The sequence below is a fragment of the Geotrypetes seraphini genome, chromosome 6 (assembly GCF_902459505.1).
Source record: "Geotrypetes seraphini chromosome 6, aGeoSer1.1, whole genome shotgun sequence".
NCBI classification, from domain to species: Eukaryota; Metazoa; Chordata; class Amphibia; order Gymnophiona; family Dermophiidae; genus Geotrypetes; species Geotrypetes seraphini.
The window spans coordinates 87,987,272-88,012,285 of NC_047089.1; the positions used below are offsets into that span (position 1 = coordinate 87,987,272).

The following is a 25,014-nucleotide window of genomic DNA, read 5'->3' on the forward strand; positions in this document are numbered from 1 at the left end:
AAATATGTATAATAATGCATTAGTGAAGCAAAGCACATGAATATATATACTGTATATATATATGTACAATGGAACCTTGGTTTACAAGCATAATTCGTTCCAGAAGTATGCTCATAAACCAAATTGCTTGTATATCAAAGCGAGTTTCCCCACAGGAAGTAAGGGAAACTCGCTTTGATTCGTTCCACTTCCTCCTCTCCCCCCCCCCCCCCCCGAGGCTACCGGCACTGCTTCTCAGATTCTCAGAGAGAGCGAGACCAGAAGGCCTTGAGCATGCGCAAATGCTCAAGGCCTAGTCCATCCCAGCACAGGCAAGAGGGAGGATCTCCGATGTACCGCCCAGCCCAGCCAAGAGGGAGGATCTTCGGGCACCGGCACTGACATGTCCTATGTGTTGGTGCTGGTGCCAAATCGGGGTAAGGGATGCCATTTCGGTGCTAGAGAGGGATGTAGGATCGTGGAGGGGGGGGGACGATGCGAGCGGGGGGATGCCGGATCGCTGGGGGGGATGCTGGATCGTGGGGGGTGGCGCTCGTAAATTGTGTCAAACTCAGTTTCCGAGGCGCCGATTTTGAGAATGTTTTGCTCGTCTTGCAAAACACTCGCAAACCGGTGCACTCGTAAACCGAGGTTTGACTGTATATATATATATCTATATATCATACTAAACCTCATTTCCAAAAGGTTAAGAACATAAAAGGAAATACACTACTACACGTAGCTATCCTTCAAAGCAAATGGACATGCCTGGTGCACAATCTTGAGATCATTGTGACATCATCAACATGCACCTACATGGCTGTCACAAAAAAAGGGGGAAAAAAAAACCTTAGGAGCCCTTACCTAGGCAAAAGCACTTGTGGCTCTGTGGTTAAAGGCATCTCTTCTATCTTCCAAAGATCTATGGATCAAATCCACCTCCCCCTTCCCCTTCTCCAGTACCTTCACAACTTCTTATTTGCTCTCATAAAAGAGTATGGATGATGGACTTTGCCATTTTCATCAGCATTCTGCCCTTTCCAGGGTCCAGAGGATCTCCTAAGCTATTATGGGACGGAATCTCTAACTGAAAGGAAGTACCTAAGGTTCAGGGTTAAAGGCACATCTTCTACATTCTGAAGGTCTTTGGTTCAAATCCCAAAGATGGTCAGATATTCCGAGCACATCTTCAAATTTTTTTTTAGTGACAATCTGCCATCAAGGTGCATATTGATGATGTCACAGTGATGTCAAGATTGTGCATCAGACACATCCATTTGCTCTGAAGGATTGCTATTGTTTGAGTAGTGTATTTCCTTTCATGTTCTTAACCATTTAGAAATGAGGTTTAGTATACAATATATATATATTTTTCATGTGCTTTGATTAAGTAATGCAGTATTAAACATATTTTGACTTTAATATCAACCTGGAGTCCTCTTTAGGCCAAAAAATATAAGCTTTATAGTGTGCAATATATATATATATTCATGTGCTTTGCTTAAATAATGCATTATTAAATATAAAAATAGAAGCCCCGTTCACCTATATAATGATGCCTCATGGACGCCTAAGTCACTTCCATCTAACTGAAGTCTATCCAGTGCCCAACTGATGCTCAAAGGTAGACCTGCTTTTCTAAGCAGTTCTCTATTAAAAAATAGAAGATTTTTATATGCAATATATATATATATTTTTCATGCCTTTGAGGAACATAGGGGCCAAAACAGGAATTGGACAAGTGTTGAAGGTACATGTTTGATATTTATCTTAGAGAAATGACTGCTTGTAAATCATGAAGATATAAGCTTGGCTTTGGAATTGACATGCAGTTTACTATCTGAGCATGTAATGTGCAATGGTTAAAGCTACAGCCTTAGTACCCTGATGATGTTGGTTTAAATCCCACTTTGCTCCCTGTGACAGAAGCAAAAAAAAAAAAAAAGGATTAAAAGATAAATAAAATAATAACGGTGCCATCATTTCACTGCATATACTTTTAATGAAAAACAGCATAAAATTACCATTCCAATGACATCATAATAATAAGATGTGATAATGTCATAGACTTTGTGTAGATGACTATGTGATGTCTAAAAGGCGATTTTGTAAAGGACTATTTAGACATGCATACACTCGCTGAGCATGAATCTCTATAGTGCATCTATGCAATGTAGAATTGCGTTCAGCTGGACATCTAAACCAGTATTTCTCAACTCGGTCCTGGAGTACCCCCTTGCCAATCAGATTTTCAGGATATCCACATTGAATTTGCATAAACTTGATTTGCAAACACTGCCTCCACTATATATGAAAACCTGACTGGCAAGGGGGTACTTCAGGACCGAGTTGAGAAACACTGATCTAAACAACGCCTAAAGTTAGACGTCCTTTACAGAATCTAACCCTGCCTATAGAAGGGAACCTACAATGGAGCTTTTCTCCCCAAACCTATCAAAGTTCAGAGCAAAATAATGTATACTTACCTAAATATATATCTTCTACTCTTCTCTCAGAGAAAGAATGTCCTCTTTCCTCTTTCTCTCTTCACTTGATGGTAATTACAGATCACAGAACTTTAGCAAATTCCTTTGGACTTTTTGAATTATAGGTTACTTGCAAGTGACTGCAGATTTTGGAAGGTTTTCTGTGATGTTAACATTTAGGAAGTTTACTTTATGAATGCATTAATAAAAGATAGATACTTTAACATAAAACGACAACCTATTTACCAAGACTTTTTGGGGAGTCAACTATGATTTTGGTTCGACTTCTCTGCCATTGTATCTATAATGGGAAGAAATGACAGCAAATGTATAAAAGTTCACTTATTTTTTAGTCATGCATTTTTATTTTAAGAGAAAAAAGACTGTCAAATTTGAGCTCACTGATGGGACAGCTATAAAAAAGCAGAATTGCTTCTGCCTCAGTCTCCTTGATAGTCTGCAGCTTGTTAAAGAGATGTGTTTACATATGTACCCTGGTTTGAAAAGTTTGGTAAAAAAGCAAACAAGGTAGTCTTCATCAAGGGCTATACATAGACCAGCCAGTTTCCCCTTTTTCGTATCATAGAAAAAAATAGTTGAAAAGTAGTTTATGAAAAAACGGGAAACTCACTGGGCTAAGTGCATAGCCCTTGATGGAGACTAGTTGTTTAAATTACTTTTTTAACAAACTTTTCCAAACCATCCTGGTTCTAGTGGGCAACTGTTCTCTAATTTTTTTTTTACTGTCACTTAGATAGAGATAAACTGCAGCCTTCCATTTCTGAGAGACACCGTAAACAGCTTTCATTTATTGTCTGTACGAAAGTGCCTCCCTCTCCCCGATAATAGTAAAGTAACTGCTACAACGCAGTCCGATTCTTAAACTCCAGTTGCAGCGTGCGCCTTGAGCCTGTCATCGAAGGGGGAGCTCTAATGCAGATGTTGTACTTGCGAGTCACACGCTGTCAGTGGGCTCTCCCTTAGCCCCGCCTCCGAGGCGCCGCGCCTCCTCTTATAAAACGGCTGCCTCGCGCCGTTACTTAAAGATAGCTGGACGCGCGCGCTGCCGAGGTAGGGGAAAGGCTCAGCTTCCCGCCCGGAGGCATGGCTCTGCCGGACAACGCGGCTCGCGGGCTGCCCAACGGAGGCGGCTCGTCTTCGTCGTCTTTCCCGGAGCTGGTGGAGCTGAACGTGGGCGGCCAGGTGTACGTGACCCGCCATGTCACGCTGCTCGCCGTGCCGGACTCGCTGCTCGGGCGCATGTTCTCGCACGAGCGGCGGCCGCAGGAGCTGGCGCGCGACGGCAAGGGGCGCTTCTTCCTCGACCGCGACGGCTTCCTCTTTCGCTACATCCTGGACTACCTGCGGGACCTGCAGCTGGTGCTGCCCGACTACTTCCCCGAGCGAAGCCGGCTGCAGCGCGAGGCCGAGTACTTCCAACTGCCCGAGCTGGTCAAGCGCTTGAGCCCGCCGCGCGTCAGCAAGGAGAGCTCCCTGGGCGACGAGCCCCCCTTGCCGGCGCCCCCGCTTCTCCTGCACCCGGCGCTGCTTGCCGCCGCCGCCGCCTATCTGGAGCCCGAGTCCGAGGGAGCTTCGTCCGGTGCCTCCGCCTCCTCTCCAGCCGGGGCGCCTTCGCCCACCCTGGACCCTTACCGCTTCACAGCCTCCTCCAGCCCGGCCTCGGTGCCCCGCCTGACGCCCTCGCAGTCTCTGGAGGGTCGGCGCTCGGGCTACATCACGGTGGGCTACCGGGGCTCGTACACCATCGGGCGAGACGCGCAGGCGGACGCCAAGTTCAGGCGGGTAGCGCGGATCACCGTCTGCGGCAAGACCTCGCTGGCCAAGGAGGTGTTCGGCGACACCCTGAACGAGAGCCGCGACCCGGACCGGCCGCCCGAGCGCTACACCTCGCGCTACTACCTGAAGTTCAACTTCTTGGAGCAGGCCTTCGACCGCCTCTCCGAGGCCGGTTTCCACATGGTGGCGTGCAGCTCGACCGGCACCTGCGCCTTCGCTAGCAACGACCAGAGCGAGGACAAGATCTGGACCAGCTACACGGAATACGTCTTCTGCAGGGACTAGAAAGGAGGGCCCGAGAGTGCCGCTTCCCGCCTCGCCGCCCTCTCCAGCGCGCGACTCGCTCTGTGAGCGTCCAACCGCCCTGCACTTGACTGGACCCGTTGCCTAGTTACGGAGAAGGATCGGGGAACGGAGCGGCGCGCGGTCTGGGACTGCAACTGGTCTGCGGGCGGGGGATGGATCTGCTTTGAGACTTTAGGACTGAAATGGACGAAACTGTACACCCACGTTCACAAACTGAAGTATATGTTTGCACGGTGACCATATGTAGTAGGACTTTGTGTGTGTGTCTTTCCCCCCTTTCGGTGTCCTGTTGCTCTATTTTCTGGGTGATCGCTGCTGTCAGCATCTGTTACCCTGCACACCTGCCCGCGGATATTTTGTCCGTTTGACAGAACAGTATTGGCTTAGTGGAAATAAGCACAATGTCCCTTGTGCAGAGGATACTACAACGCAGCCTAGTATCCGCTGTACAGGTTGAGGTATTTACTGTATAGGCACTTTATGTTCATTTGTGGAATCGGTCTTCTCAGTGTATCTGGTCTTATCTGCTGCAAAAATGTTGATGTAGCCTAACAATAAGGTTTTATAGCTGTGCAACGCACATATTAAATGTTTGCGTATTTGAGGAAGAAATCTATTCTTCTCTCTCTCCCCCTCCTCTCCTCCCCGACCTTTTTGGTCCTTGCCAAAGAAATGAAAAGCAGGATTTTTACATTTTCTTTCTTATATAACACAACTCCTTGTCAGCAGCCACAGTTAAGATATCCACTGACTTGACTGCCATGTCTGTATTATCACTCTCAAACCTGTGTAGTGTTACTTAATAAGCCAAGTTCGTTTTTAATCTTTTCTGCCAATTCTAATTTTTATATATAGATTCTCTAGGTATCTTAAGGTATGAGCACTTAATGTTTTGTCTAGGTCTGTGTAACTAAAGCTGAATGTCTTAAAAAAAATGAACTTCTAAGTTAGTTGAGCAATAAAATGAACAGTTGAAGGCTAACCTAACCCATAGCGGAACAATTTTTTTAAAATGCCTTTTAAAAATAGATTTTTCAGTGTCTTCTGCCAGCAGTGAAAGGAAACGGATAGCTCACACTTATAGCTTACACTTAATAGCTAATAATTAGATAGTGAAGCTCAATATTTTTCTATTAGTACTGGGTTTTGTGTGTTTTCTAAACTTTTGTATTAAACTGTTTATAGTAAGTGCTTTAATCTGCTTTAGCCATTCTACAGTCAGTCTTGTACTGGAGTTTACTGTGTTAATAGCTCTTACTAGATATTAATCTTGAATTGAATCTGTGCTGTATATAAACGTTTTACATGAATCATTTTAGTTTTTTATTCATTGTTAGGTTTCATATACAACCTAAATACTTGCAGAACGTATATATTGATATAAATATATAAAACACGGTAATACTTTTAATTAGTGTTTTGTATATAATTTCTTTTAAGTTACATGGATTCTGAAATGTGTGTAGAACCAAGTCTGCACCTTTGTCTTTTTACATAAGAAGCTGCAACTCTTTAGGATTGAATTAAGCAAATTCAATAGCTTGTGTGCTCTCAATATCAATAAAAAAACAACAAAAAAAAACCCAACCCCTCAATAGTACATTCTACATGCTTTTGAATTCTTTGTAGGTTTAGTATCTTGGCTTTTGAATTGTAGGATTTCTTTTCACTTGATTTTTGTTTGCTTTCTCACCAGCTCATTTTGTAATGTGGATTCTGGCAAAATAATCTGTGGTGTTCTTTCCCCCTCCCCCTCCAAAGCTGTGAAGTATACTATATTTACAACTATGGGCCCTGACTTACTATCTACAGTAGCTATGTCCTCCCATGTAATTGTTCTGGGGGATAGCTAGTCCTAAACCTAGAATCAAATTGCCTTCTGCATAATACTATCCCAGTTACCCAACTGGCTCTGAGCCCTACACGTGTACAAAATAATGCTGGCAATTTGCTAACACCTTAAACTGCTTCATTTATGAAGTTAATGAAAGGAAAATGTAAGGGTGCAATACTGAAATCACTTCACACAGCCTGTCAATCACAGTACTTAGATGGGGTGTCAAACTCAATCACAGTAAGGGGCCGAAATCCAAAACACAGGCTAAGTTGTGGGCCAAACTCCGCCCCCCTAATTGTAATACCATTTTGTCCATTAATTTTTCATATATACACATACAATATAGTCTTATTAACCCATAATGGTTAACCACAAAATTAAACTACACTGTATGCTTCTCAACATTCATTCCTACCAGAACACAGAAAACCCCTATGTAAATACAGGACCACAAGCTAAAAGTACTAATATATACAAACAAAACCCTAAGATTCAAGACTGCATGTAGTACAATCCCAAAAGAAAAAGAAACAAATGTACTTCTTCCTGAGCAGTGCACAATGTAGACAGAAAATAAAATCATTCCCCCTCCCTTTGTTGTCTTACTCCCTCCATGCTGTGCCTCCCTCCAGCGGGTGTCTTACCTTCTGGCTAGCTCCCACCTGGCTGTTTTATGTGGTCCGCGGTCCGATGTCCCCGGTGTTAACTTGTGGCTGGCTCTTTCCTCACTGCCGCAGAGTGCGCAGAGTCGCGCTCCTCGCATATCCTGTGCATGAACTGGAAGCCTCTCTGATGTCGCTACGTCAAAGGAAATGCTTCTGGATGAGGCGTGGGATACGCGAGGAACGTGACTCTGTGCACACTGCGGCAGTGATGAAAGAGCCAGCCACAAGATAACACTGGGGGCATCGCACCGTGGTCCACATAAAACAGCCAGGCGGGCCAGATTCAGCCCACGGGCCTTGAGTTTGACGCCTGTAACTTAGAATAAGACTTTCGAAAGAGCTTTTGTATTGGCTGTACATACAGTATTTGATACCATGCTATACTACAATCCTCACTTTAAAAATCCATTTTGCCTAATTTTGTTGAGCATTAGGACTGTGACTCCAATAGCTGTCAACCACCATAGGTGCTGATGGTTATTCATTAAATAGTGGCTGGTTGAAATTAAAAACAATTTAACTGGCCAGAACCAGCTGCTGACCAGTTAAATAGCTTGTTCAGGGCTATCCACTAATAGTCAGTGGCATCTAACTATCATTGCTGCAGAAAAGAAAACCACTGTTTTGGGGGTGAGTCAGGGCCAAAATCCACACTTGGCTGCTTGAGTGTTCAGTACTTCAACAGCCAGGGTAACAGGGTATTGACTTAAGTGGCTATTTGTTAACCAGTGCTGCATAAACCAAATATTCAGTGCAGAATAATGCTGGCAGGTGTTGGCAAAATGCTCACCACTGCTGGCTAAATATTTTCCTTGAATTTTTAGTACGTAAAAAAGTGATTTTTTTTTTTTTGGCCATAAAGTGACATACTTTGTTTAAATTAATATACGTACTAAGTCTACTTAGCCCTAACATCATGATGAAGTAGGAATGATCTTGATGAGTCTTTATTTCTACTTGCAAGAATAAATGTTTGCTGTAGTACATACCTTGTAAAGTTGCTGGAAGGCATGTTGTAGACTTAATATAATATTCTGTTAGGATTAATAGAACATTGACTATTTCCTTGTGAAAATCTGTTTTCATTACCATGGGACATACAAATCTCTGCATTAGTATCTTACATTCTCTAGTATTTAAAACAACAACCGTAAGAGTCAGGTCCTTGAAATGAAAACAAAATTCTAATATGCTGCTGGACTTCTAGTAAGAATTTTAAATGCATTTTCAATATTTACTATGCGAGTTAAAGCAAGCAAGGGAGGATTTAATAAATTGAACATGGTCCTACAGTGGTGTTTGAATATCCCTTCCCCCTCCCTTTTTTGTGTGATTAACTCAAAACATTGTTTCCCAAATGGGGTCCTGAGCTGGATGGCAGTTCAGTATGACATTTTTATCTGTGGCATTGGGCTCCTGAGCTTTCTCTGGCTGTGTGAATCAGTTTATAAACACAGATTAATAAGCACTGCCTACTGGAGAAAGAAACATTCTCATATCATGAAGATTAAAAAAAAATAAATCATAAAATAAGTTTAATAAGTAACAGTAGCATCTAAGAGGTAAATGATTGGTTAAAAGGTAATCATGTCCATTTACCCCTATCCGCTCATTTGATGTAAACTGCTTTGGTTGTATCACAGAACTGTGGTATATTTTATGTTAGGTGCTTTCTCTGGCCTTATGGGCTTTTTTTGGGTGGGGTTGGGGTGTTGTACCTGGGATAACAGCGAGCGACTTGCCCAGAGTCTCAAGATGATGCACTGGGAATTTGAACCCGTTTTCTCTGGTTCTTATCCTGCTGCACTAACTGTTAAGCTACTCAACCTCTTGTTTTTCAAGTATCGGAACTAGTAGGCAGTGCTCATACATTTAAAACTATCTTTCTATACTTTATGAAACAGGTTTAACAGTATGGATGGCATCAGTGTCTTGCGTAGAATAAAGCTTATAAAAGTGTAAGAATTGCCCTTGTTTGCTGACAAAGGCATTTTCTAACATGCAATCCTGTATCTGGTGCAGGTTGTTCTTCAATATTGTACTTAACAAAAACTAGTTTGGCAATAAACGTAATCCACTCCTTTTATTTCAGTGTTTGACAATTAAAGTTGTTAAATTGCAGAATACTGAGTCACTTGTATGATTTGTGTAAAGAAGTTTAGAAGCTGTTTTCTTTGTGGGACCCTAATACATGCAACTGCCAGTGGATTATGAAAATTTCTGGTTACTTCTGGAGCTGAGCTTGGGATAAAAAAGCCACAGGGTTATGAGTAATACTGTACTGTTAGGCCAATGGTTGGAGAATTGTATTGTCTTGCTGTAACTGGTGTTTATTACTGTTATAGAGAAGTTGGACTTCCTTCTCTATAACACTTGCAAATTATATGCTGCACTTTGTTCAGTTGTTGCCTGTCAGGTCACCTGCAGTGTAACATGGGATAGATGGTTTGTAGTACAGTTCAATGCTTCCTGTGGTTTTGGCCTCTAGTGAAGGTTACTTTAGCCTGCAGAGTCAGTGTGTCTAGGATCTAGAACTTTCTTTTATCCTAAATTTTTACAGCAATTGACATATATGCATTCTAATTTTCTGCCTAAACTTCATAGTTTTATATTTTCTGATCTTGTGAATAAACTGGGTTAACGTACATACATATAAAACCCTTCAAGCAGTACTACCTTAATTTACAAATTGGAATATACATGTCTAAAATAGGACAATGGTCTGCGCCTAAAAAATTATTTCCCATTGCAGAAGGAAAAATGCATATCTTTCCTAAAAGTGTGACATTGGGATTTATGCCTGTGACTGGGGTTGTCTTTCTTAAAAATAGTCTGTTTAAGCAGTGCTGCATGAGAGAGATTAGGGGAGATCCTCCCCCAGGAAAGCAAAAATGGACAACTTCGGCAAAGTAAACATGGCTGACATGAAACATCTGTTGCTATTACATAGCATGTGTATGTGCCTGTAATATTTAGACATTTTGTTTTAAAAATGCATGTTCCTGCATGCATAAACATTCATTTTGCCATCTATTTTAGAACATACGAGGGTCATTTTATAAATAATGCACACTATTTTTAAAAATTTACATGTTTTATTTATTTATTTATTTTTTCAAGTATTTCTTTACAGTCCTTCAATATAGTCTCCTTGCTTTGCAATGACCGAGTCCCAACGTCCGCAAAGCTTCATTATTCCATCCAAGACACAGTTGCTGAATGCTCGGGTACCGGTGGAAGAAAGCTCTTCCAGAGATGCAAAACAATGTCCATGCATAGGTTGTTTCAACTTTGGAAAAAGGTCAAAGGCTGGTGGTCTCATGTCTGGATTGTAGGGAGCAGGAGGTAACACCTCCCAGCTGTATTAGCATAGTTTTTCAATGACGAGTGGAGAGCTCCATCTTCCCCACGACCAAAAAAATGTTGATGAGCTCAATCAAAAGTCAAACAAATGACGATTTTTGCTTATGATCATGAAGGCATGTGGAAGAAGTGTCGCAGCAGTGTATTATCGTGATTTGTTTGCAAAAAATGCTCTAAACCTGATCTCAGTTGCTCTTGGCTGGGCCACTCATTCTTCACAACAACGCTCGCCCGCACAGAGGGAATGTCATTAAAAACTACACGAATATGGCTGGGAGGTGGTACCTCATGATCCCTGCAGTCCAAACATGAAACTACCAGACTTTGACCTTTTTCCAAAGTCTTGTTATTGTTCAATCATGTTCTAAACTACTTGCAAAACTTGTGTCACAGTCTAGATCGGTGGACTCCACCATGTGGTACCAGGTCTGTATATGGTCCTCTGTTGTGGCTTTCAAATAGTTAACTGAAATGCTTTTTAAATCCTGTAACTGTGTTACTACATGTATATCAAGTGGGCAAAATTGAAAGTAGCTAACAATCTCAAGTGTATTACTCAGGTGCCTCCTTTATGGAATTTGCTACTGCTGACAATCCTTAATAAAGCGAGTTTTTAAAATGTATACTTGAACTGTTGGAGAATTGATATTAATATTAACTTCTAATGTTTAATACCTACTATGAACAAGCAGGTCAAGGCGACATACAAAATTAGTAGTATGCATTAGCATGAAATCTATAAACAAGGCTGGGATTTGATCTTAATATATGGCTAAAAGCATTTATTGCAGCAGTAGCAGAAACATTTGAATAGATTTTTTTATTATGTGGGTTTTGATGTTAAAAGCTCTTATATTTACCACAGTAACTTAACCCTAATTTTTTAATGCACCTCCCCTCCCTAAAAAAAATATGGATACTATCAGACTTAGTAAGGTGGAATATGGGTGTGTCTTCAAGTTGGCAGCTTGCAGTGTCTTATTCAGTGGTTTGGTTAAGTTACAGTTTAGGCTTACTGGAAGGTTCGCTGCATTTTATATACTACAAGTAGACTCACTTTTTCAGCACTCATGGGACTTGGTAGATGCCGGATAAATGTAATTTCTGATTGTTTGAGAGTTACTATAAAAATAGTTTTATCTCTTCCCACCTCACCTTTCTGGTCTTTTTCTTCCATCCCTCCACCCTCACTTGTAGGTCTTTCATCTATTCTTCCCCTTCCATCTCCTTTCTGGTCTGAGTCACTCCTCCCCCCTTCTGTCTCCAGCGTCCATCAATCTCCCCTGCCCTGCCCTTTACCCTTCCTTCCAAACATATACTTTTGGTCCACCTCCTCCTGCGTGTGCCTGCCCTCCCTCTGCATGGATAGAGCTGGTTTATCCCAGGACAAGCAGGCAGCATATTCTCACATGTGGGTGACGTCATCTACGGAGCCCCAACGCGGACAGCTTTTCAAGCAAACTTGATTGAAGTTTCAAGCTTGCTATGCTGCACCACGCATGTGCATGCCTTCTTGCCCACTAGAGGGCGCATCCCCACCTCGTGGTCCTCAGTTCTGTTTCTTCCGCGAAGCCAGAAGCCCTGTTGAGTTTTTGCTCCGTGCATTTTCGCCTTCTGCCACCACGGCTGGGTTCTTTTTCTCGGTCGCTGTGCTTCTTTTATTGTTTTCATTCGTTCGTGTTGCCGAATTCGTAAAAAAAAAAAAAGTGTTCATTCCAGGTTCCGGGGGCTCCCGGTAGCCGCGGCCGCGGGACCTCGTTCGTTCCCGGCATTGTTTTTTGTTCATGTCCCGTCCCCTGACGGGCTTTAAAAAGTGCACCCGGTGCGATCGGTTGCTTTCCATCACCGATCCCCACCAGTGGTGCCTTGTCTGCCTGGGTGCGGATCACCCGACGGACTCCTGCACTAGGTGCTCTACTTTTCAGCCTCGAGCGCTTCGCCGCTGGCGCTCCCGTATGGCAGAACTCTTTCAGGGTCCTCTAAGAAGACGTCCTCGGGCTCCTCGACGGGGGCGGGTGGGTCGTCCTCGGCCCCGCCCCGGGCGTCGAAGTCGGGTGCTCCGCAGGAATACTCGATGCCGAGGTAGCCCTCGAGGGAGCACCCGCCGACCACGGACATGCCGTCCATGATGGCCATCCCCGTGTTTCAGGACATGCTCCGAGCGCTTATCTCCTCGGAGCTGTCCTGTGCCCTGGGCCACCTGCAGCCGTCCTCGGCACCGGCCGAGACCCCGACCCCGGCCTCGGTCCAGGTGGTGGTGCCGGCCTCGGCCTCGACTAGTGACCAGCCTGTGCGGAGCGTGCGGCCTCGGGACAAGGTGCGCAGGGTTCGCAGGATTTCGTCTTCCGAGTCCTCGACGGGGTCCTCCCGGGGTTCCTCGCCCTCGGGTCGGGCGAAGCGCCGATCTCGTAAGTCCAAGCGCCCTCGTGGGTCGCCTCGGAGGCGCGTTCATTCCTCGCCGGCCCGGGAGGCGGAGACCCTGTGGGTCTCGGAACTCAACCTGCACAATCCGAGGCTGCTCCGTTCCCCGGTGGGGAAGGGATCGAGGGATTCCTCCCCGAGGAGGAGGAAAGCTTCGGTGCTCCGCACCCCGGGGACTTCCCCGAGGGGCTCCTCGGGTCTTCGGAGGTATCCGACCCCGACGAGGTCCCTCGGGGCGGCTTCCTGTGGGTTCGGAGGCTGGCACGGGTCGTGAGCCCCGTTACTCACGTGAGGCTTCTCCATCCTTCTCGGCGGCACGGGCCTCTCACTCTCCTTCCCCTTCCTCGAGGCCCTCCTCGTTTTCGAGGTTTGTGGTGGATATGGGGAGGGCTTTGGACTTGGACCTGTTATCGGGGTCCCAGTACTCCAAAGAATTTTTGGAGGAACAGGATTTACCCTCTCCTCCGAGGGAGTCTCCGCGCCTGCCCTTAAACAAGATCCTGCAGCAGACCTTGCGGAATTTGGATTCCCCTTATGCGGTCACGGTGGTCCCCTCAAAGATGGAATTGAAATACCGCACGGTCCCCTGTAAGGGGTTCGAGAAGGCTCAATTGTCCCACCGTCTTTGTCACATCAATGTCTTGGAGCTTCTTGCCATTTTTCTGGCTGCTCGAGCTTTCTGCCACCTGCTGCACGATCAGATAGTCCTAGTGCGGACGGACAACCAGGTGGCCATGTACTTTGTGAACAAGCAAGGCAGGACGGGCTCTTGGTCCCTGTGTCGGGAGGCCCTACGCCTTTGGGAGTGGGCGGTCTCTCAGAACATCTTCCTTCGGGCGGTTTACATTCAGGGAGAGCGAAACTGTCTGGCCGACAAACTCAGTCGTCTTCTCCAGCCGCACGAGTGGTCGCTCAACTCCCGAGTTCTACACGAGGTCTTCGACCGCTGGGGGACTCCTCAGGTGGATCTGTTTGCCTCTCCGGAGACTCACAAACTGCCTCTCTATTGTTCTCGGATGTACTCCCCGGACCGTCTCGAGGCCGATGCCTTTCTTCTCGACTGGGGAGGGAGGTTCCTTTATGCGTTTCCTCCTTTCCCTCTGATCTTGAGGACGTTGGTGCATCTCAAGTCGACCAGAGCCACTATGATTCTCATTGCGCCTCGTTGGCCTCGTCAGCACTGGTTCTCCCTGCTCCTTCAACTCAGTGTCAGGGAGCCTCTGCTTCTGCCTGTTTTTCCCTCTCTGCTGTCTCAGAGTCGGGTTCGCTATTGCATCCCAATCTTCAGTCCTTGCATCTGACGGCTTGGTTCCTTTCCCCTTGACTTCGGTTCCTGTTTCTCAGTCGGTGAGGGAGATTTTGGAAGCTTCGCGCAAGGTCTCGACTCGGCTTTGCTATTCCCAGAAGTGGACTAGATTTTCATCCTGGTGTTCCTCGCACCATCTGGATCCGAGTTCGGTTCCGGTGACTTCGGTCCTGGAATATTTGCTTCATTTATCCCAGTCTGGGCTGAAGACGACTTCCATTCGGGTGCATCTCAGTGCTATTGCTGCTTTCCATCGGCATCTCGAGGGTCAGTCTCTCTCACTTCATCCTCTGGTTACTCGTTTCATGAGGGGTCTTTTGAATGTTCATCCTCCTCTGAAACCTCCTCCTGTGGTTTGGGATCTTAATGTGGTTTTGGCTCAACTGATGAAGCCTCCTTTCGAGCCTATTGACAAATCTCATCTTAAGTTTCTCACTTGGAAAGTGATCTTTCTGCTTGCGCTCACGTCTGCTCGACGGATTAGTGAGCTGCAGGCTTTGGTTGCGGACCCACCTTTTACAGTGTTCCATCATGATAAGGTGGTTTTGCGCACCCATCCTAAATTTTTGCCTAAGATTGTGTCTGATTTCCACCTCAATCAGTCCATTGTCCTTCCGGTGTTTTTTCCGAAGCCTCACTCTCATCCTGGTGAGGTGGCGCTTCACACACTTGACTGTAAGAGGGCGTTGGCTTTTTATCTTCAACGCACTCAGTCTCATCGGAGGGTTCCTCAATTGTTTTTGTCCTTCGATCCTAATCGGTTGGGACGTCCTGTTTCCAAGCGCACTTGTCCAACTGGTTGGCTGCTTGTATTTCTTTTTGCTACGCTCAGGCTGGTCTCACGCTCCATGGTCGAGTCAGGGGGCATAGGGTCCGGACTATGGCAGCTTCTGTTGCTTTCCTCCGGTCTATACCGGTTGAGGACATTTGTAAGGCTGCCACTTGGTCTTCGGTTTATACATTCACCTCCCACTACTGTCTGGATACTTTGTCCAGGAGCGACGGCCGGTTTGGCCAGTTGGTTTTGCGTAACCTGTTTTCCTAAATTGCCATCCTCCCACCTGCCCTCTTTTGGTTGGCTTGGAGGTCACCCACATGTGAGAATATGCTGCCTGCTTGTCCTGGGATAATACCCTCAAAAAGTAGTGCTCAGGAAACCTTACACACTCCAATGGGAATTCAGATTCCACTGTACTCAGAACAAGTCAGTGGTGTTGGAATTCTTCACCATTCCCTTTACATGGAGAGTGAAAAATATTTTTTGTGGAGATACATTTTTGTTCTTTTTTTCTCTTTATTACATCCTTGTATATTCTACATCCCAATAACTTATAATAGCTTGAAAAGCATATATATCGAAAAGGAATTAAAAGTGTATCACTTAGCTTAAGATCCTTATCGGTTCCCCTTCCCGACGCGTTTCGGATCTTTTTCAAGGTCGGGGGAACTGAAAAATAACACACATAGCATAAGTAGAAGCACCTTAATAACATTAAAAAAAAACCAAGATCATTCTAAATCTGCCACTCACCAAAAGATAAGGTTAGTCCTTAACCATACATTTTCTGCCACTGGCTTATCCAACAAGATGGCCGCGGCGTTCATTGAGGGAAATATATAGTCCCTCCCCCCTCCGTATCCTAGCAACCCAGCCGAATCAGGGGAAAATTCACCACAAAAGTCCCTACTTATTCACCTCAGCAGTCCACTTGGGCCATCCAATCCGAGGCTTCATTTAGCCCGGATGGAGCCATAGTTTGAAGTTGGAACATCCAGCGCAACTCCCGCAGATTTAAAGTGCGCTCAATGTTCCCTCCCTCCCACCCCACAGTGATCTTATCTAATATTCTCCATTTCAGGTCCTTCAAACTATGTTTACAGATTTTCCAATGTCTAACTAGAGGAGAAATTTCACAGCTAGTATTCACTCTAGATTTGTGTTCTGTAAGGCGAATCTTAATGGCCCTAGTGGTCCGGCCCACATACAGTTTGGGACATGGACACTGGATTAAATATATAACATAGTCTGAATTGCAGTTGGTGTTATGTCTAGCATTATATTTAGTTCCTAAAATGGGATGAATCCACGTCTCCCCTGCCATTGTAAACGGGCACCACTGGCATTGACCACAGGGTTCGTGACTACCCCTACTTATAAGTGGAGAGTCTCTAAGAATATAATGCCCTAAACTTTCCCCTATATTTTTCCCTCGGCGATACGAACAAATTGGATATTCAACCAAGGTGGGGATGGCAAGTTGAACTATATGCCAGTGGCTCCGTACCATACGGGCAATATCAGGAGCAAGGGTGGAGAAATTCTGGACAAATGTTACAATTTCAGAATCTTCAGTGGACTTCTTAATAGAAGGTTTTAGCAACAATTCTCTCTGAGCAAATTTGGCACGTTTGTAAGCCTTTTGGACCACATCAACAGGGTAGCCCCTTTCATAGAAACGTTGTTTCATTGCTCTAGCCTGTAGCCTAAACTCATCTAAAGAGTAACAAATTCGTCTCAATCGGAGGAACTGGCTAATAGGGAGACCCTGTCTCAAACCTATAGGGTGGAAACTGTGGAATCTCAAAAGGCTGTTCCGATCAGTTATTTTTCGGTAAATGGTGGTGAGTAATTCACCATTCCATTTCATGATGTTGAGATCAAGAAAATTAATTTGATTCTGATTGATGGACATCGTGAACTGAATATTCCTATCCACTTGATTTAGCCAGTCTAGAAACTCATTTAAATCCTCCAAAGAGGAAGACCACAGGCAGAGGATATCATCCAAGTAGCGTTTCCAAATCCGCACATGTTCAAAGAATGGACTTTTATAGATATATTCTTCTTCCAACTTTGCCATGTACAGAGATGCCAAAGACGGGGCTAATGAAGCACCCATTGCTATCCCATGCGTTTGGAGAAAGAATTGCTGGCGAAACCAAAAATAGCTCTTGGTTAGAACTAGATTGGCTAATTCCATTAAAAATGAGGCCGTGATGTTAGATCTTATATTTTGACGTTCGAACACCCCCTGAAGCAATACCAAAGCCCCCTCAGTGGGTATACTTGTGTATAAAGCTGTTACATCGAGGGTAACGAACCACCATGAGGGCTCCAAACGCATGGGATAGCAATGGGTGCTTCATTAGCCCCGTCTTTGGCATCTCTGTACATGGCAAAGTTGGAAGAAGAATATATCTATAAAAGTCCATTCTTTGAACATGTGCGGATTTGGAAACGCTACTTGGATGATATCCTCTGCCTGTGGTCTTCCTCTTTGGAGGATTTAAATGAGTTTCTAGACTGGCTAAATCAAGTGGATAGGAATATTCAGTTCACGATGTCCATCAATCAGAATCAAATTAATTTTCTTGATCTCAACATCATGAAATGGAATGGTGAATTACTCACCACCATTTACCGAAAAATAACTGATCGGAACAGCCTTTTGAGATTCCACAGTTTCCACCCTATAGGTTTGAGACAGGGTCTCCCTATTAGCCAGTTCCTCCGATTGAGACGAATTTGTTACTCTTTAGATGAGTTTAGGCTACAGGCTAGAGCAATGAAACAACGTTTCTATGAAAGGGGCTACCCTGTTGATGTGGTCCAAAAGGCTTACAAACGTGCCAAATTTGCTCAGAGAGAATTGTTGCTAAAACCTTCTATTAAGAAGTCCACTGAAGATTCTGAAATTGTAACATTTGTCCAGAATTTCTCCACCCTTGCTCCTGATATTGCCCGTATGGTACGGAGCCACTGGCATATAGTTCAACTTGCCATCCCCACCTTGGTTGAATATCCAATTTGTTCGTATCGCCGAGGGAAAAATATAGGGGAAAGTTTAGGGCATTATATTCTTAGAGACTCTCCACTTATAAGTAGGGGTAGTCACGAACCCTGTGGTCAATGCCAGTGGTGCCCGTTTACAATGGCAGGGGAGACGTGGATTCATCCCATTTTAGGAACTAAATATAATGCTAGACATAACACCAACTGCAATTCAGACTATGTTATATATTTAATCCAGTGTCCATGTCCCAAACTGTATGTGGGCCGGACCACTAGGGCCATTAAGATTCGCCTTACAGAACACAAATCTAGAGTGAATACTAGCTGTGAAATTTCTCCTCTAGTTAGACATTGGAAAATCTGTAAACATAGTTTGAAGGACCTGAAATGGAGAATATTAGATAAGATCACTGTGGGGTGGGAGGGAGGGAACATTGAGCGCACTTTAAATCTGCGGGAGTTGCGCTGGATGTTCCAACTTCAAACTATGGCTCCATCCGGGCTAAATGAAGCCTCGGATTGGATGGCCCAAGTGGACTGCTGAGGTGAATAAGTAGGGACTTTTGTGGTGAATTTTCCCCTGATTCGGCTGGGTTGCTAGGATACGGAGGGGGGAGGGACTATATATTTCCCTCAATGAACGCCGCGGCCATCTTGTTGGATAAGCCAGTGGCAGAAAATGTATGGTTAAGGACTAACCTTATCTTTTGGTGAGTGGCAGATTTAGAATGATCTTGGTTTTTTTTTAATGTTATTAAGGTGCTTCTACTTATGCTATGTGTGTTATTTTTCAGTTCCCCCGACCTTGAAAAAGATCCGAAACGCGTCGGGAAGGGGAACCGATAAGGATCTTAAGCTAAGTGATACACTTTTAATTCCTTTTCGATATATATGCTTTTCAAGCTATTATAAGTTATTGGGATGTAGAATATACAAGGATGTAATAAAGAGAAAAAAAGAACAAAAATGTATCTCCACAAAAAATATTTTTCACTCTCCATGTAAAGGGAATGGTGAAGAATTCCAACACCACTGACTTGTTCTGAGTACAGTGGAATCTGAATTCCCATTGGAGTGTGTAAGGTTTCCTGAGCACTACTTTTTGAGGTTACTATTTTCTCATATTTTGTTGTGAGTCATAAAAGTTTGGCAGATGTCCTGGGATAAAGCACAGTTACTTACCGTAACAGGTGTTATCCAGGGACAGCAGGCAGATATTCTCACAACCCGCCCTCCTCCCCGGGGATGGCTTCTTTGCTGGCTATGGAACTGAGGACCACGAGGTGGGGATGTGCCCTCTAGTGGGCAAGAAGGCATGCACATGTGTGGTGCAGTATAGCAAGCTTGAAACTTCAATCAAGTTTGCTTGAAAAGCTGTCCGCGTTAGGGCTCCGTAGATGATGTCACCCACATGTGAGAATATCTGCCTGCTGTCCTTGGATAACACCTGTTACGGTAAGTAACTGTGCTATCTCTTACCTTTGGCTTTCCTGAATCAGTGGTGCCAGCTGGTCAGTAGAGGCAGGGCTGGCAACAAGCTGCTTGCAGCTAGACGCAACAGGACCTTAGGTGTCTTGGACAATCAGAGCCTTAGGCCCCTCACTAGTGCATTCCAGGTTGCACCAGCGATGAGAGGGGAAAGTCTGCCATTTTGAAGAGGCAGGCCTGCTGGCCGGAAGGAGTAGGCATCCCTCTGACTGGCTTTCATAAACAAGATAAGGTGGGAAAGGGGGGGTGTCTGCTGCGGGACTGTTGCTTGGTAGGAGGAAGTGGGCATCCTTGGAGGGTGAGTGGGGTGTTAACCGGCAAAATTTTCTGGCAGGTCTGAGCTGTCAAGCTTTACTTTCCTGTCCATGCCTGAGCCAATCGGCGCTCAGACACTGTCCAAAATGTAGGGCTTGGACAGCTCAGACCTGCCAGAAAATTTTGCTCACAAATATAAGACAGGTTAGAGAATCACCCGGCGATAATAGAGAATTGTTCAGAGAGCTCATTTAAATAGTAATAACTTTGTTGTAATACATTTGCATGGCAGAGGTGAAGACTGCTAAGAAGCTTGGAAAATATGGTAAGCCGTTTTGATAATCTGCCAATTATACTCTTATGGGAGAGACCTTAGGTTCCTCCGGGAAGGGGAATTCTGCCAGTTTAAAGAGGTAGGCGGAGGGAATAGGCATTCCTCTGTTCGACCTGGGTGGGGGTGGGGGGGGCCCTCCCTCCTGCAGGGGTTGTCGGGGTGAAGTTTATTGGTGGCGGGAGATAGTGGGCATCCTTCCTGCTGTCTTTCAATTCAGGGGTCTTAAAAAAAAAAATTTGTGGAGAGCGGGGTGTGTGGCTCTGAGCTGTCAAGCCTTACTTTCCTGTCAGTGCCTGAACCAATCAGTGCTCAGGCACTGACCCCAGTAATTTAGGCTACAACAGCTCAGACCATGTCAGAAAATTTTACCTGCAAATGTGGCACAATGAGGTTACGGACGCGCTCGGTGCTAGAGAATCGTCAGGAGTACTCCTTTAAATATTGATGAGCCAATTTTAGTACCATTTTAATATTAATGACCTTGTACTACATTTGCATGATAGGTCGGAGACTGCTAGGAAGCTTGGAAAAGGCCATTCGGATAATCGACTGGTAAAATACTGGCATGCTAAACAGGCTGGAACAAAAACCCATATTATTCAACCTCTTCATAGCATCCCTAGGCATAACCCTAGACGCCCTAAACACAGTATCATTCAGCTACGCAGATGATATAACTATCCTCCTCCCCTTTAATATTCAAGACCCCTTATCCACAAACTACCTGAAAATGATAATGGAAACGGTAGAAAAATGGATGTCAAGTCATAAACTAAAACTGAACTCGGAAAAAACTAAATTCCTACTACTGGAAAGGGAAAAAAAACCATCTCTCACAGAACTAGAAGTAAACACAATCAAGTACCCAATGCAAAGCACACTCAAAATCCTGGGAATCCTACTAGACAGAAATTGCACAATGCAGTCTCAAATCCACAAAATCATCCAAAGAGCATTCTTCACAATACGTAACCTAAGAAAAATAAGAAAATTCTTCAACAAAGATCAATACAAGATATTAGTACAATCCCTAGTACTGAGTATTGTAGATTACTGTAACAGCCTATACCTATCATGCCCAAATTACATGATAAAACAATTACAGACAGTTCAGAACACAGCCCTCAGAATCATCTACTCACTAGGCAAATACGACCACATCACCAAAGCATACTTAGACTCACACTGGCTACCAATAAAAGCAAGATCTCAGTTCAAATTCTACTGTCTACTATACAAGGTAATACATGGAACAGCACCCAGCTACCTAAACAACAGACTACACCGTAACCTCTCACACAGATCAAGGAGAACCCAGAGCCTATTCACTCACCCCCCTCTCAAAGGAACACGACGAAAGAAACTATACGACAGCCTTTTAGCGACACAGGCAGCAAAGATCGATACTACCATCACCAATCTACTGACCAAATCAATAGACATTAAAGCATTCCGAAAAGAAATCAAAACTCATCTCTTCAAAAAACACTTCCCATCATCATAACCTCACAAAAGTTTAAGATAATGCTCTCATGACTACCCAAACACCACCACCAGCAACACCCGAATCCGAACAGTATTATCTCTACTCGTCTAAACAACAGAATCCGGACAATATTATCTCTATTCGTCTAAATAACCTATCACTATCTACTATCTACTACCAATTTATCCTGGAAAAGTCCAGAACAACAATTGTAACTTAACGCATTCTTGTTTATATGTACTGTAATGCTACTGGAAATGTCCAGTCTTCTAACTTGTAATCCGCTTAGAACCGCAAGGCACAAGCGGAATAGAAATCACTTATGTAATGTAATGTAATGTAATGTAAATTGTTAGGGCACAGTAAGGTGTGTTTTTTTTTTTGTTGTTTTTTTTTTAGAATCTAGCCATCAGACTTTTGAGTACAGAGGGAAGGTGGTTGCAATGACAGCAAATCATTTTTAGGGTAAAGAATGCTGTACAGAGATAAAATCGCCTCTCCTGGTGTCTGCATGGAGGCTGATTGAGTGCATGTATGCATACCCCAAATGCCCACAACCCAATCTGTCCTGTATAAATGGGGCCTTACATTTGGCAGCTACCACAGCTTGTTGGAGGGGGGCAGATCACTGTAGAGGAAAAGCATCAGGGCAGTGCCAGCAGCTTGTGAGAATGGCTGCTGGGCCAGGGCCCCTCTGAAAAAAAGAAGATTGAAAAGAGACCAGGAAGGTGAGGGACAGAAGGGGAAAGAGATGCCCCAACCATACACCAGCCCTGGTCCTATGAGGTTTCAAAATATTGGGAGTGCTCGAGCACCCACAGAGCTGGCGCTTATGGATGCTATCGATGAATAGGTTGAGGTATATCAAGCACTGTAAGTAAATATATAAATTGCAAGAGCATATTACAGAATACTTTGGAAGGCTTTTTATGATAAATATTTGTCTCACATTTTACATACTCGCATATCATGCTGTTTTTACGTTTGATATTGAAAGTGGGTAGGAGAAAAACTCAGGAAAATGTCATGAAGAAGATCAGAATTGGTGGTTGGGGGGGGGGGGGGGAACAAACTGACATGCACTTTGGTGGGCCAAAGCTGATAGCCAGTCAGAACCTGATTAAGTTAAAGCAGCAATCAGCAGTCTGGTCAGAATCAGATATTCGATGCTGGTGCTTGGATTTAACTAGCTGGTGATGCAACCAAAGCATATTTCACAATGCCTATTTAATAACTGGCTATTAGCGTATGGTAAATCATATCGGAAGGCTATTTTCTATAGACTTGTAGAAATATCAAGAAAGAAATAGGTGATAACATCTTATTTGAGTAATCTGATAACTTTTGTGGTTAACATTGAAAAATTCTATCTCTATTATGCATTACCATATTCCCTTTAAATATGCAGCAAATTCTATGTCCATCTATCCAATGCGGTGTTGAAACAGAAAAATCTAGGAAAAACAGGTTTGATGAGCCTACCAGTATCCAAACAAGTCAGTGTAAGTACTGTAATATGGTAGTGGCAAGGTGATAAGTGTGATTAAGTGAAATAGTAGGCTATAGATTGCTAGTTTGGAATCCACAGACCAATTGCAATAGCTGGTGGTGGCCATTGATGTATTACTTCCTACTTTGGGTGAAGGGGGGACGACGACAAAAGGTAAAAAATCTTGCCAGGAGGAAGGAAGGAACAACATTAGCCTCTGCACCATTTGAGAGGCTACTGCCCCCACTCATGTTCACCCCCCAACTATACCTCTGTTGATAGCTGAGTACTAGTCTGAATGGATAGATTATTACAAAACGTGGAAAGGCAGTGGGGAGAATCTGGCTGCTGGATTAAATATAGAAACAATGTATATCTGCTCAAAATGACAACACAAATTGACTGATAAAGAGAAAAATCTTTCAAAGGGTTGAGATTTTATGGCTGGCAGCTGGGATATATATATATATATATATACACACACACACATACACACAGTATATCTGAGCAGACTAGAATCGGAGTACCTCCTTGCCAGTCAGGTTTTCAGGATATCCACAATGACTATGCAAAAACTTGATTTGCATCCATTATATACAAACTTCTTTCAAGCATAGTCATTGCGGATATCCTGAAAACCTGACTGGCAAGGGGGTACTGTAGGACTGAGTTGAGAAACACTAGACTAGATCAACCAGTTTGATTTTTATCTGTTTTCCTCTGCTGTATTGTTAATGTTACTATATATTAGGTTAGTACAAACTGATCTAAAGATAATACCTGAATATGCAACTATCTTAGAGGTTGGATCAGAATATCAGTCAGCTGTAAAGTAAAAGGATAGGGTAGAGCAGGGGTAGGCAATGCCAGTCCCTGAGAGCCACAGGCAGGTCAGGTTTCCAGGATATCCACATTAAATATGCATGAAATAGATTTGTATCTCAAGGAGGCAGTGCATGTTAGGTGATTGATGCTAGTATTTTGTAAAGGAAAGCACGTGTTTAATCTTCTTTTATAAAATAGCACCTACATAAGCACCTCTGTAAGTGATGACCTGCAGTGTGCTGTTGTAAAATTAGTCATGGGGGAAGGGGGGTAGTTTTTATAAAGGATTTTTTCATGCATAAACTCTGCATTATGTACAGAAAAGCCTCATATAAAATTATCCTACAGGGTCTGCATATAAAAGTGAGTACAGTTATAACAATTCACATAATTTACATGACCCGTATTCTTCTCTTGCTTATATTATATGTGCTTACATGTTAGCTGTGATTGTCCATATCTTTATTAAAAAAAAACAACACAAAAAAACCCCAGTCTCAGTATAGCAACCTTTAAGCTGCAGTACCACAGCTTTAAAGAGATTATAGTGGGGTACAGTGAGGTGTCTCGGGGTAAGTTTCAAATGTATGCATGCTACCTATGTACTGAAAAAATATTTGTCATTGAAGGTTGGTATCTGGGAGCAGAGGGGCATTTCTGCGCCAATCAGTTAGTGTCGATGGGATTATGTGATTATGGTTATGGGTCTGAGCACTTCACAAATTCACTTGTGTGTTGAGTGGGAGATATAAGGGAGTGTTTTGATTGCAATGGATTTAGGTGATAAGTAAATACTATATTAATAGTTTTATTACATTTAATATATCACTCTGCAAACCAGTGTCAGAGTGGTTTACAGTAATTAAAATATAAATGAAAAAGAAATAGACCTCCATTGAAACAGTAAAGTAGTGTTGCACATTCTAAAGACCACATTAAACACATTTAGGAACATAAGAATTGTCGCTGCTGGGTCAGACCAGTGGTCCATCGTGCCCAGCAGTCCGCTCACGCGGCGGCCCTCTGGTCAAAGACCAGCGCCCTAACTGAGACTAACCCTACCTGTGTACGTTCGGTAAATAGGATTAGTGCACGAGTCCTTATCGCCAACAAAATAGGGGGAGGTAAGGGCTTGTGCACTAATGGCAACATTAACAAACGGTCATTAATTTGGAAAATTGGTC

General features: G+C 43.9%; 1 protein-coding gene across 1 annotated transcript; it reads left to right on the forward strand.

Annotated features, from left to right (window-relative positions):
• The first annotated feature begins 3,516 nt into the window (after positions 1-3,516).
• Positions 3,517-6,137, forward strand: KCTD12 (potassium channel tetramerization domain containing 12). The gene has a single exon (XM_033950374.1). The coding sequence runs from the start codon at positions 3,570-3,572 to the stop codon at positions 4,545-4,547; it is 978 nt and encodes a 325-aa protein (XP_033806265.1). The 5' UTR covers positions 3,517-3,569; the 3' UTR covers positions 4,548-6,137.
• The last annotated feature ends 18,877 nt before the right edge of the window (positions 6,138-25,014 follow it).